This window comes from Lottia gigantea (genome assembly GCF_000327385.1).
Source record: "Lottia gigantea unplaced genomic scaffold LOTGIsca_429, whole genome shotgun sequence".
Lineage (NCBI taxonomy): Eukaryota > Metazoa > Mollusca > Gastropoda > Lottiidae > Lottia > Lottia gigantea.
In genome coordinates this window covers 21,782-31,672 of record NW_008709500.1, presented here as the reverse complement: position 1 = coordinate 31,672, position 9,891 = coordinate 21,782, and the positions used below count along the sequence as shown (strand labels likewise).

The 9,891-nt window shown below is 33.6% G+C and overlaps 1 protein-coding gene across 1 annotated transcript; it reads right to left on the bottom strand.

Moving 5' to 3' along the window:
- Positions 1-4,441: 4,441 nt before the first annotated feature.
- Positions 4,442-5,368, bottom strand: LOTGIDRAFT_145794 (hypothetical protein; the record flags this gene model as incomplete). Its single annotated transcript, XM_009060492.1, has 1 exon — positions 4,442-5,368. A coding segment is annotated over one exon (927 nt), but the record flags the coding sequence as incomplete, so codon positions are not given.
- Positions 5,369-9,891: the final 4,523 nt, after the last annotated feature.

The window sequence follows — 9,891 nt, the reverse complement described above, 5'->3', positions numbered from 1 at the left end:
ATTATAGAGAGATATAGAAATATTAAAACAGAACCTAAAAAAACATGTTGTTACTCAGAGTTTCATGCTAGGCGATCTTCAGACAACTGACCTACTTTCAGCCTGTGTTCCTACTGAAGTTGGATGAGTAGAACTTAATCTCATGTCTATACTTTGAGACGAGTTTCAATCTGAGGTTTTATTAAAGTGCATCTCTGTTTGTCTGATTTTTTGCTTTTTCTTTACTCTTCACTTCTCCCTAAATTTATAGTTAACTTGAACCCTGGCCATTATTACAATGTATCACTGACAGGGAAATACTGTCTTAAATTCATAGTAGGTCTTAGAATGAATATAAAATTTAAGTTCTCAAGAATGGTCAATATGAGTATATATTCATCAGTGAACTTACCTGGTGTCATAAAGTTACAACAGAATCCCCGTAAAATATAGAAAATTGGAAAATTCATAAAACTAAGTCATTATTGAAAAACGCTTAATCATAATATTAATTTTTTTTTAATAGTTAATTAAATTTTTATTAAGTTTTTTGGATTTATCAGATTATAAAAGGATCCTGTTATGTTATTTATGGTATCAGGTATATCTACTGATGAATAAATACTCTTATTGACCAAACCTTACACCAGAATCAGGAAACATCCATATGTTTCAAATTAAATCTACTATCAATACAAAATTAACATTACAAGATATGTGAAGTCTCTGAAATTTAAGATGATTCTCTGAAGGCTATGACCTGAATGTGACCTCCAAGATAAAATATATAAAGTAATTGAGAATTGGATAGAATGTAATGGAAACATATGATAGATTTAAATTTTAAACTCATATTATTTTATAGCATAACAAAATAGATTTAAAGTGAATGTTATTCTTCTATGAGATTCTAAAACCTGTATATATTTAACAGTAATTTCAGGGTTGGCACCAGGCAGGGTATACTTACTCTTCTAGACACCTGATACCACTTTTCATAATGAATTCTTCCTCATCTATGATTGATATATTTACTCAAGTGAAAAGTATTGCCAATATGTTGTTTTTCATTTTGTAGTTTGTATCGTCAGTACTTGTTTTTTTATATTCAATCTGTGAAGACGAGCATGCTTCCCCTTCTGGAACACCTGATGTCAGTTTGTCAACAAAATACACATTGTTATTTGGTTCTATGTTAAAGTAAACATGCACTTTGTGTTTTTTCAAGTGCACTATAACAATAGTACTGGTATATTATTACTGTATATAGTTTGTCACTGTGAATACTGTAGATAATATAACTGCTATGGTATTAGTAACTAGGTGTAGCTAGTAAACTTCTATAGAAATAACAGAGATAAAGTGCCACCTTTAAAACTGTATATATATATATATATCTTGTTATCATCTATTAGAATTATTAATTGTAGTGCTTGCAGGTTATTTATTAAGCAAGATAGTCTTACTGTAAAGACAATATCAAAATATTATCTATAATTCCACAGATTATTATGATAATTTCTTGTGATTAGAATGTAGTCATAAAAGCACTGGCCTAGGTCACAAAGTAAAGACTCATGCTAAAACAAAGTGCAAAAGTTTAGAAATATTAAGTCAATTGTGGGTGTGTCACTTTAACCTAAACATATGTACAGTGTATTATTATGTTGGTTCCTATATGGGCATCCCACTTTAAAACTATATATTTAATCCATTACTAAAATAATTTGTAAATGGGTGTGCCACTTTAAAAACAGTAGGTACACAGCTGGTGGATGTTTTTGTACTGACTGACCTAGTAATGTTAATAACAGAATGAGATGCTGTCTTGTACACATTGGTTACTCATTGAGAGTGGAATTACAGCCTTCCATTAACATACCATAGTTGAAATCTATTTTGTAGACAATATCTATTAATGTCTCATCTTAATTTTACAAGAGGTAGTGAGTCTTCTATTTATAACCCTTAATCCATGAAGAGTTGTTTTTAGAGTTGTTGTGGGTATCAGTGTATAAAGAGACAGAGATAAATTTGAGGGGTAGTACATCCACACTATATTTAAAGCTTGTGCTATTTACATGTTGTATGATTCTGTAGTCAGTAACTTCAGTAGTATTCAGTGATATAGTCATCTAAATATTTACATTATAAACTGATAGAGAGCTATTCATGTTACTTTCTATAATTTATATCTGACTAGTCAACAAAATCATTGTATACATTCACTAAATTATAATCTTTTAGTTCTTTATATTTATTTAGATGACTGTATCCCTATAAAGAAATGGAGATATTTATTAAAGAACTGTTATATAGTATGATTAATGTTAATATTCCCTAGTTGATGGATATTAAGAATATTCTGTATAAGTGGTACCAGGTGTTTGGTTGAAACCTTTTGTTCTTATTAGGCTTGATAAGTTATATTCATTCTTTTTTTATATCAAAAGAATAGAACAGTTTGACAAATTTAGAAAGTTTTCTCTCTCCACGTTGGCTTAATTAGGTATTGAATTTCAATCAGGTCTCCAATATACAGAGAATCAATAACCGACTAGAATTACCAATAAATTCTCTCGAGACATGCATTTGTCTAGTGTGAAACGAGGCAACTTCCTTCAGTATTGCTGACATCAGCACTCGATATCAGTCAGTGAACTTGATTTACATTTAAAGGGTAATATTTCTATATGAACAGTTGACAGCTAGACAGAGGATGTTCACACTTCTAGTTCATTGAGTTACCTCATTGTCCAAATTTATATAAAATAACTGTCTCTAAGTCCTAAGCTAGTAGGCAATGTCTTTCAACCCAACAAAAATGCTTGATGCTATGTGTTATTGTTTCTGCAGACCCCCTTATCTTTTTGTTTAGTATTACAACAGACTATAGGATATATAATGTTACAAATCTCACTCTAGAATCTTATCGTTTATCCTGGGTAATTAGTATTATAGAGAGATTAATTATTAGTCATTAAGTGTAAATCAGTCACACCTTATAAAACAAACATGGTCTGTAAGTATCAGCATCTGCTGGTAGTGACCATTAACTTGTCGCCTTCCAACTAACCATCACTGAAGAGTTGTTCTGTGTGAAGTCTCAGTTATCCAGTAGCTATTTAACAGCAGGTTGTTTGTCCAACAAGTTAAATGATAATTAGGATTATTGAGTTAGAGTTAAATGGTGGTCATTAGATTACCTCTAATCACTTTCTAATACAACTATAACAGATTACTGTAGATATGGTTGGTAGTTAACAGTATTAGCAGTGTGAACTCTCTGAAATGGATTCAGAGTTGACAAAGCCAAATACCAATTTAACATTATTAGGTTTCTGGACTAAATAGCAAATACACATGTTGACTGAGAGAACATGAAATATTTAACAAGTATATTCTTGGACCCCATGGACATCTAAATTATGCTGAGTTTAGAAGACAAGAATTATGTATATTGTTTAGAAGACAAGAATTATGTATATTGTTTAGAAGACAAGAATTATGTATATTATGCGACAAAGTAAAAAGATTTTGATTTTTTCCGGTATTTGTAAGAGAATTGGAATAGCAGTTTGAAAATAGTACTGTTAGTTTTAGAATATCTTCGTGTTGATAAAAATATAAACATAAGTGCACTTTATTTCTTCAAAATTTGTTTTTACAGAAGAAAATTTTCAGCCAAAATTGAAAAAAACTTCAAATTGGAATTCAAATTTTTGCATTTCTGGAGTAACAGTCACAGCAGATGTCAGGCTGGAAATAGTGCAAATAGATGTCACAAAGGTCTCTGATACACGTACAATAGTAAGAAACTTATTTTGGACTACATTTAAAAGCGAATTATACATGCAATATTTGAATTCTGCTGACTGAAAAATCTTGTGGTATGGTAATCAAGAAATTATTGATTCAATTCTTGACTTCTGCTAGAAATATGGAAAATTCTTAACGTGAAAGATCTGTCTTCTTATTACAATCACTCGGTACAGAGTTGAATTGTCGTCTGCCATTTAGGATGAGGTCGAAGTTAGGATGGTTGAAAATTCTAAATAAAACCTCAATATTGAGATGATAAACATTCTTTGTCCTATTCCATGGCCATTGTTTCTTTTGATTTGTTTTGAAGAAATGGTAGTTATGGTTTGTAAAGGATGATAACATACATTTTGTTATTTTATCAAAGAAAAGGGGAGGGTATAGGCTAAGAACTGTTTTATCAAGAGTATTAGCTCAGGTTTATATTAGCTCAGGTTTATATTACCTTAAGTTCATAGTAGCTCAGGTTTATATTAGCTAGTAGCTCAGGTTTATAGTAGCTAGTAGCTCAGGTTTATAGTAGCTAGTAGCTCAGGTTTATAGTAGCTCAAGTTTATAGTAGCTCAGGTTTATAGTAGCTCAAGTTTATAGTAGCTCAGGTTTATAGTAGCTCAGGTTTATATTAGCTAGTAGCTCAGGTTTATAGTAGCTCAGGTTTATAGTAGCTCTTGTACTTGTTTGTAAGAAAAGAAAGATTGAAAGGTTTAGTTGGTTTGTCTGTAAGAAAAGATAGATTGAAAGGTTTAGTTGGTTTGTCTGTGAGAAAAGATAGATTGAAAGGTTTAGTTGGTTTGTTTGTAAGAAAAGATAGATTGAAAGGTTTAGTTGGTTTGTTTGTAAGAAAAGATAGATTGAAAGGTTTAGTTGGTTTGTCTGTAAGAAAAGATAGATTGAAAGGTTTAGTTGGTTTGTCTGTAAGAAAAGATAGATTGAAAGGTTTAGTTGGTTTGTCTGTAAGAAAAGATAGATTGAAAGGTTTTGTTAGTTTGTTTGTAAGAAAAGAAAGATTGAAAGGTTTAGTTGGTTTGTCTGTAAGAAAAGATAGATTGAAAGGTTTAGTTGTTTTGTTTGTAAGAAAAGATAGATTGAAAGGTTTGGTTGGTTTGTCTGTAAGAAAAGATAGATTGAAAGGTTTAGTTGGTTTGTCTGTAAGAAAAGATAGATTGAAAGGTTTAGTTGGTTTGTTTGTAAGAAAAGATAGATTGAAAGGTTTAGTTGGTTTGTTTGTAAGAAAAGATAGATTGAAAGGTTTAGTTGGTTTGTCTGTAAGAAAAGATAGATTGAAAGGTTTAGTTGGTTTGTTTGTAAGAAAAGAAAGATTGAAAGGTTTAGTTGGTTTGTCTGTAAGAAAAGATAGATTGAAAGGTTTAGTTGGTTTGTTTGTAAGAAAAGATAGATTGAAAGGCTTTGTTGGTTTGTCTGTAAGAAAAGATAGATTGAAAGGTTTAGTTGGTTTGTCTGTAAGAAAAGATAGATTGAAAGGTTTAGTTGGTTTGTTTGTAAGAAAAGATAGATTGAAAGGTTTGGTTGGTTTGTTTGTAAGAAAAGATAGATTGAAAGGTTTAGTTGGTTTGTCTGTAAGAAAAGATAGATTGAAAGTTTTAAGGAAGACAATCCCCCTGATTTAGTTTCGATCAACAACAATGACCTAAGAAAAATTGGAGTAAGATGAGAGAATGATATAAGCCCTAGTTAACGGATAAATTGATTTACTGAGTTGAGGATAGAAATTTCGTCTTGTTTCATGCTACACTTCGCTATTCCTTCATTGACTTTCATCAGCACCAATCAATTTTCAATATTGACAAAGGTATGGAGATCAGGTAGTGGTCCTACGTGGTATATCTTTATATATTAAATTATTTTGATGAACTTGTCACTTGAAGATATTTATTATCAATTATATTTTGGACTATAAAATAAGAGAATCATTTCTGTTATAATGTGTAAAAACTCTACTCAGTCGTCACTACTGTAACTTTACTCAGTCGTCACTACTGTAACTTTACACAGTCGTCACTACTGTAACTTAACACAGTCGTCACTACTGTAACTTTACACAGTCGTCACTACTGTAACTTTACACAGTCGTCACTACTGTAACTTTACACAGTCGTCACTACTGTAACTTTACACAGTCGTCACTACTGTAACTCTACTCAGTCGTCACTACTGTAACTTTACACAGTCGTCACTACTGTAACTCTACACAGTCGTCACTACTGTAACTTTACACAGTCGTCACTACTGTAACTTTACACAGTCGTCACTACTGTAACTTTACACAGTCGTCACTACTGTAACTCTACTCAGTCGTCACTACTGTAACTTTACACAGTCGTCACTACTGTAACTTTACACAGTCGTCACTACTGTAACTTTACACAGTCGTCACTACTGTAACTTAACACAGTCGTCACTACTGTAACTTTACTCAGTCGTCACTACTGTAACTTTACTCAGTCGTCACTACTGTAACTTTACTATGTTTTACAAAAGAAAACCATTTTAAGAATTATTTTTTTAAATGAATTTATATATCAATTTTTAATGTAAATGATGTTAAGTACTGTATAATCAAATATTCTTTCCAAAATGCAAATGAAAATATCAGTAACAAAGTTCTATATATAGTGTCAATTTTCCATTTTAAATAACCCAGAATTCAAAGCTCAGAACCAACAAATTGAAAGTTTTAGGCCATTTCTGCTAGAAGGTGTGCAGACAATATTCCCAAATCAGGGGAAATCTGGAAATGGAAGTGAAATTTCTAGTTTGAGCTCTATTTGAAGGGAATTTCGTACAATTCTTTTGACATTAAGACTATTTTTGATCTTTAATGAAATAGAGAATATAGAATCTAAATAAGATGTTTTGATAATCAGACATTTCTAGTCACCAGCTGGTAAATCTAGTCTAGCCTAGCCAGGTGATTGAATTTCAACATAACCCTCAACTCTTTTCAGTCTGTGTAATTAAAGAAGTCAAATAAACTCAATTCCCAAAGTTTATTTCCCACAGTAGATGATGTCAACATTTAGAGACGTACTTAGTATGGGCTGTCTCTAGAGATGTACTTAGTATGGGCTGTCTCATAGTGATGTACTTAGTATGGGCTGCCTCATAGTGATGTACTTAGTATGGGCTGCCTCATAGTGATGTACTTAGTATGGACTGCCTCTAGTGATGTACTTAGTATGGGCTGCCTCTAGTGATGTACTAAGTATGGGCTGCCTCTAGTGATGTACTTAGTATGGGCTGCCTCATAGTGATGTACTTAGTATGGACTGTCTCATAAGGTTGTACTTAGTATGGGCTGCCTCATAGTGATGTACTTAGTATGGGCTGCCTTTAGTGATGTACTTGGTTATGGCTGCCTCTAGTGATGTACTTAGTAAGGGCTGCCTCTAGTGATGTACTTAGTAAGGTCTGCCTCATAGTGATGTACTTAGTATGGGCTGTCTCATAGTGATGTACTCACTATGGGCTGCCTCTAGTGATGTACTTATTATGGGCTGTCTCTAGTGATGTACTTAGTATGGGCTGCCTCTAGTGATGTACTTAGTATGGGCTGCCCCTAGTGATGTACTTAGTATGGACTGCCTCTAGTGATGTACTTAGTATGGGCTGCCTCTAGTGATGTACTTAGTATGGACTGCCTCTAGTGATGTACTTAGTATGGGCTGCCTCTAGTGATGTACTTAGTATGGACTGCCTCTAGTGATGTACTTAGTATGGGCTGCCTCTAGTGATGTACTTAGTATGGGCTGTCTCATAGTGATGTACTTAGTATGGGCTGTCTCATAGTGATGTACTTAGTATGGGCTGCCTCATAGTGATGTACTTAGTATGGGCTGCCTCTGGTGATGTACTTAGTAAGGGCTGCCTCTAGTGATGTACTTAGTAAGGGCTGTCTCATAGTGATGTACTTAGTATGGGCTGCCTCATAGTGATGTACTTAGTATGGGCTGCCTCTAGTGATGTACTTAGTAAGGGCTGTCTCATAGTGATGTACTTAGTATGGGCTGCCTCATAGTGATGTACTTAGTATGGGCTGCCTCTAGTGATGTACTTAGTATGGGCTGCCTCTGGTGATGTACTTAGTAAGGGCTGCCTCTAGTGATGTACTTAGTATGGGCTGCCTCTGGTGATGTACTTAGTAAGAGCTTCCTCTAGTGATGTACTTAGTATGAGCTTCCTCTAGTGATGTACTTAGTATGGGCTGCCTCTAGTGATGTACTTAGTATCGGCTGCCTCTAGTGATGTACTTAGTATGGGCTTCCTCTAGTGATGTACTTAGTATGGGCTGTCTCATAGTGATGTACTTAGTATGGGCTGCCTCTAGTGATATACTTAGTATGGGCTGCCTCTAGTGATGTACTTAGTATGGGCTGCCTCTAGTGATGTGTACCTATTATGGGCTTCCTCTAGTGATGTACTTAGTATGGGCTGTCTCATAGTGATGTACTTAGTATGGGCTGCCTCTAGTGATGTACTTAGTATGGGCTGCCTCTAGTGATGTACTTAGTATGGGCTGCCTCTAGTGATGTACTTAGTTTGGGCTTCCTCTAGTGATGTACTTAGTATGGGCTGTCTCATAGTGATGTACTAAGTATGGGCTGCCTCTAGTGATGTACTTAGTATGGGCTGCCTCTAGTGATGTGTACCTATTATGGGCTTCCTCTAGTGATGTACTTAGTATGGGCTGCCTCTAGTGATGTGTACCTATTATGGGCTTCCTCTAGTGATGTACTTAGTAAGGGCTGCCTCATAATGGAATGGATATTTTATTTACAGATATTTTGCAATTTAGCTATGTGGACTCTCTGAAAACAAAGTCCAATGTAATTATATAATTATTATTATAAGCAAGTCTATACCAGTTAATTATTTTCTCTGTTTGTTATTTCAGATGGAAACTATAGTGGAAAGAATGCAGGATGAACATACAGGAGTTCCTGTTAGAACTGTCAAAAGTTTTATGACCAAAGTGCCAAGTGTTTTCACAGGTGAGTACATCAACTTGTTTGTTTAGGTGTTAATAGGTAGGTAGCTGCTGACCTAACTACTAGTCTTGAGTATTCAGTGCTGACAATGATGTGATTTGTAAAGTTATAAATAGCCTAATGCAGAAGGGCCTACATTTATAAGAAGTTAAGGCTTCCCTTGTACCTTGAAATCCATGTATTCTATTAGATTATTTTATATTATTATTATAGGGAAATAAAGGTATTAAAATATTTGTATTGAAATTAATAAATATATAATTTTCATATCCTACAACTTTTTAAATGAATCTCAACAAAACTGAGGACAATTAACAAATGTTGAAAGGATCTTATTCAAATTTCAGAATTTACTTGGAAGGTTCCTTTTATTATACGTCCACATCTCTCTATGTTTATTGTCGGCACCCCTGTCGGTCCGTCTGTCGGTCCGTCCATCAACATTTGCTTGTAAACGCTCTAAGATTTTTTGATGAAATCAAATGAAATTCGGTATGTGTATACATATTCATAAAATGAAGATCAAGTTCGAATTTGAGCTATTTTCAACCGTTAGAAGCAGAGTTATTGCCCTTGCCTCAAAATCTTGAATATTTACCACAAGCCGTGGTGGACGTATATGGCTGTGGTCTACTATCTTTCAATTAAGTAATTGTAGACAAATCATGAGCTAAATTTGTCTTGTGATATGTAATACAGGTAGATAGATATAAATTTAAGGGCGAGTGAAATAAAGCAGATTGATACTTAATGAATAATGATTCTGACTTTGAATTTTCCTTCTAAAAAGTGTTACAGGTCTAAAATAAAGATAGTTTGATGACTTGATTCCTGTAATAACAGACACTGGTATGACCTAATATTAAAATGAGAAACACACGTCCAACACTCAGTAATATTACAGATTCTCTTTTAATTGGTTGGCTCGTTAAATTGAACGAGGATTTTAGAAGTTTTTATGAGAAATAATTAGTTGAAAGATCTGAGTTTGGGGGATGAATGTTGTAAATTTTGAAGAGAAAATAAAAAAGTTGGCAGAAATTCAAGATGGAAGTTAAGATGAATTGTTCCAATATGGTGGAAA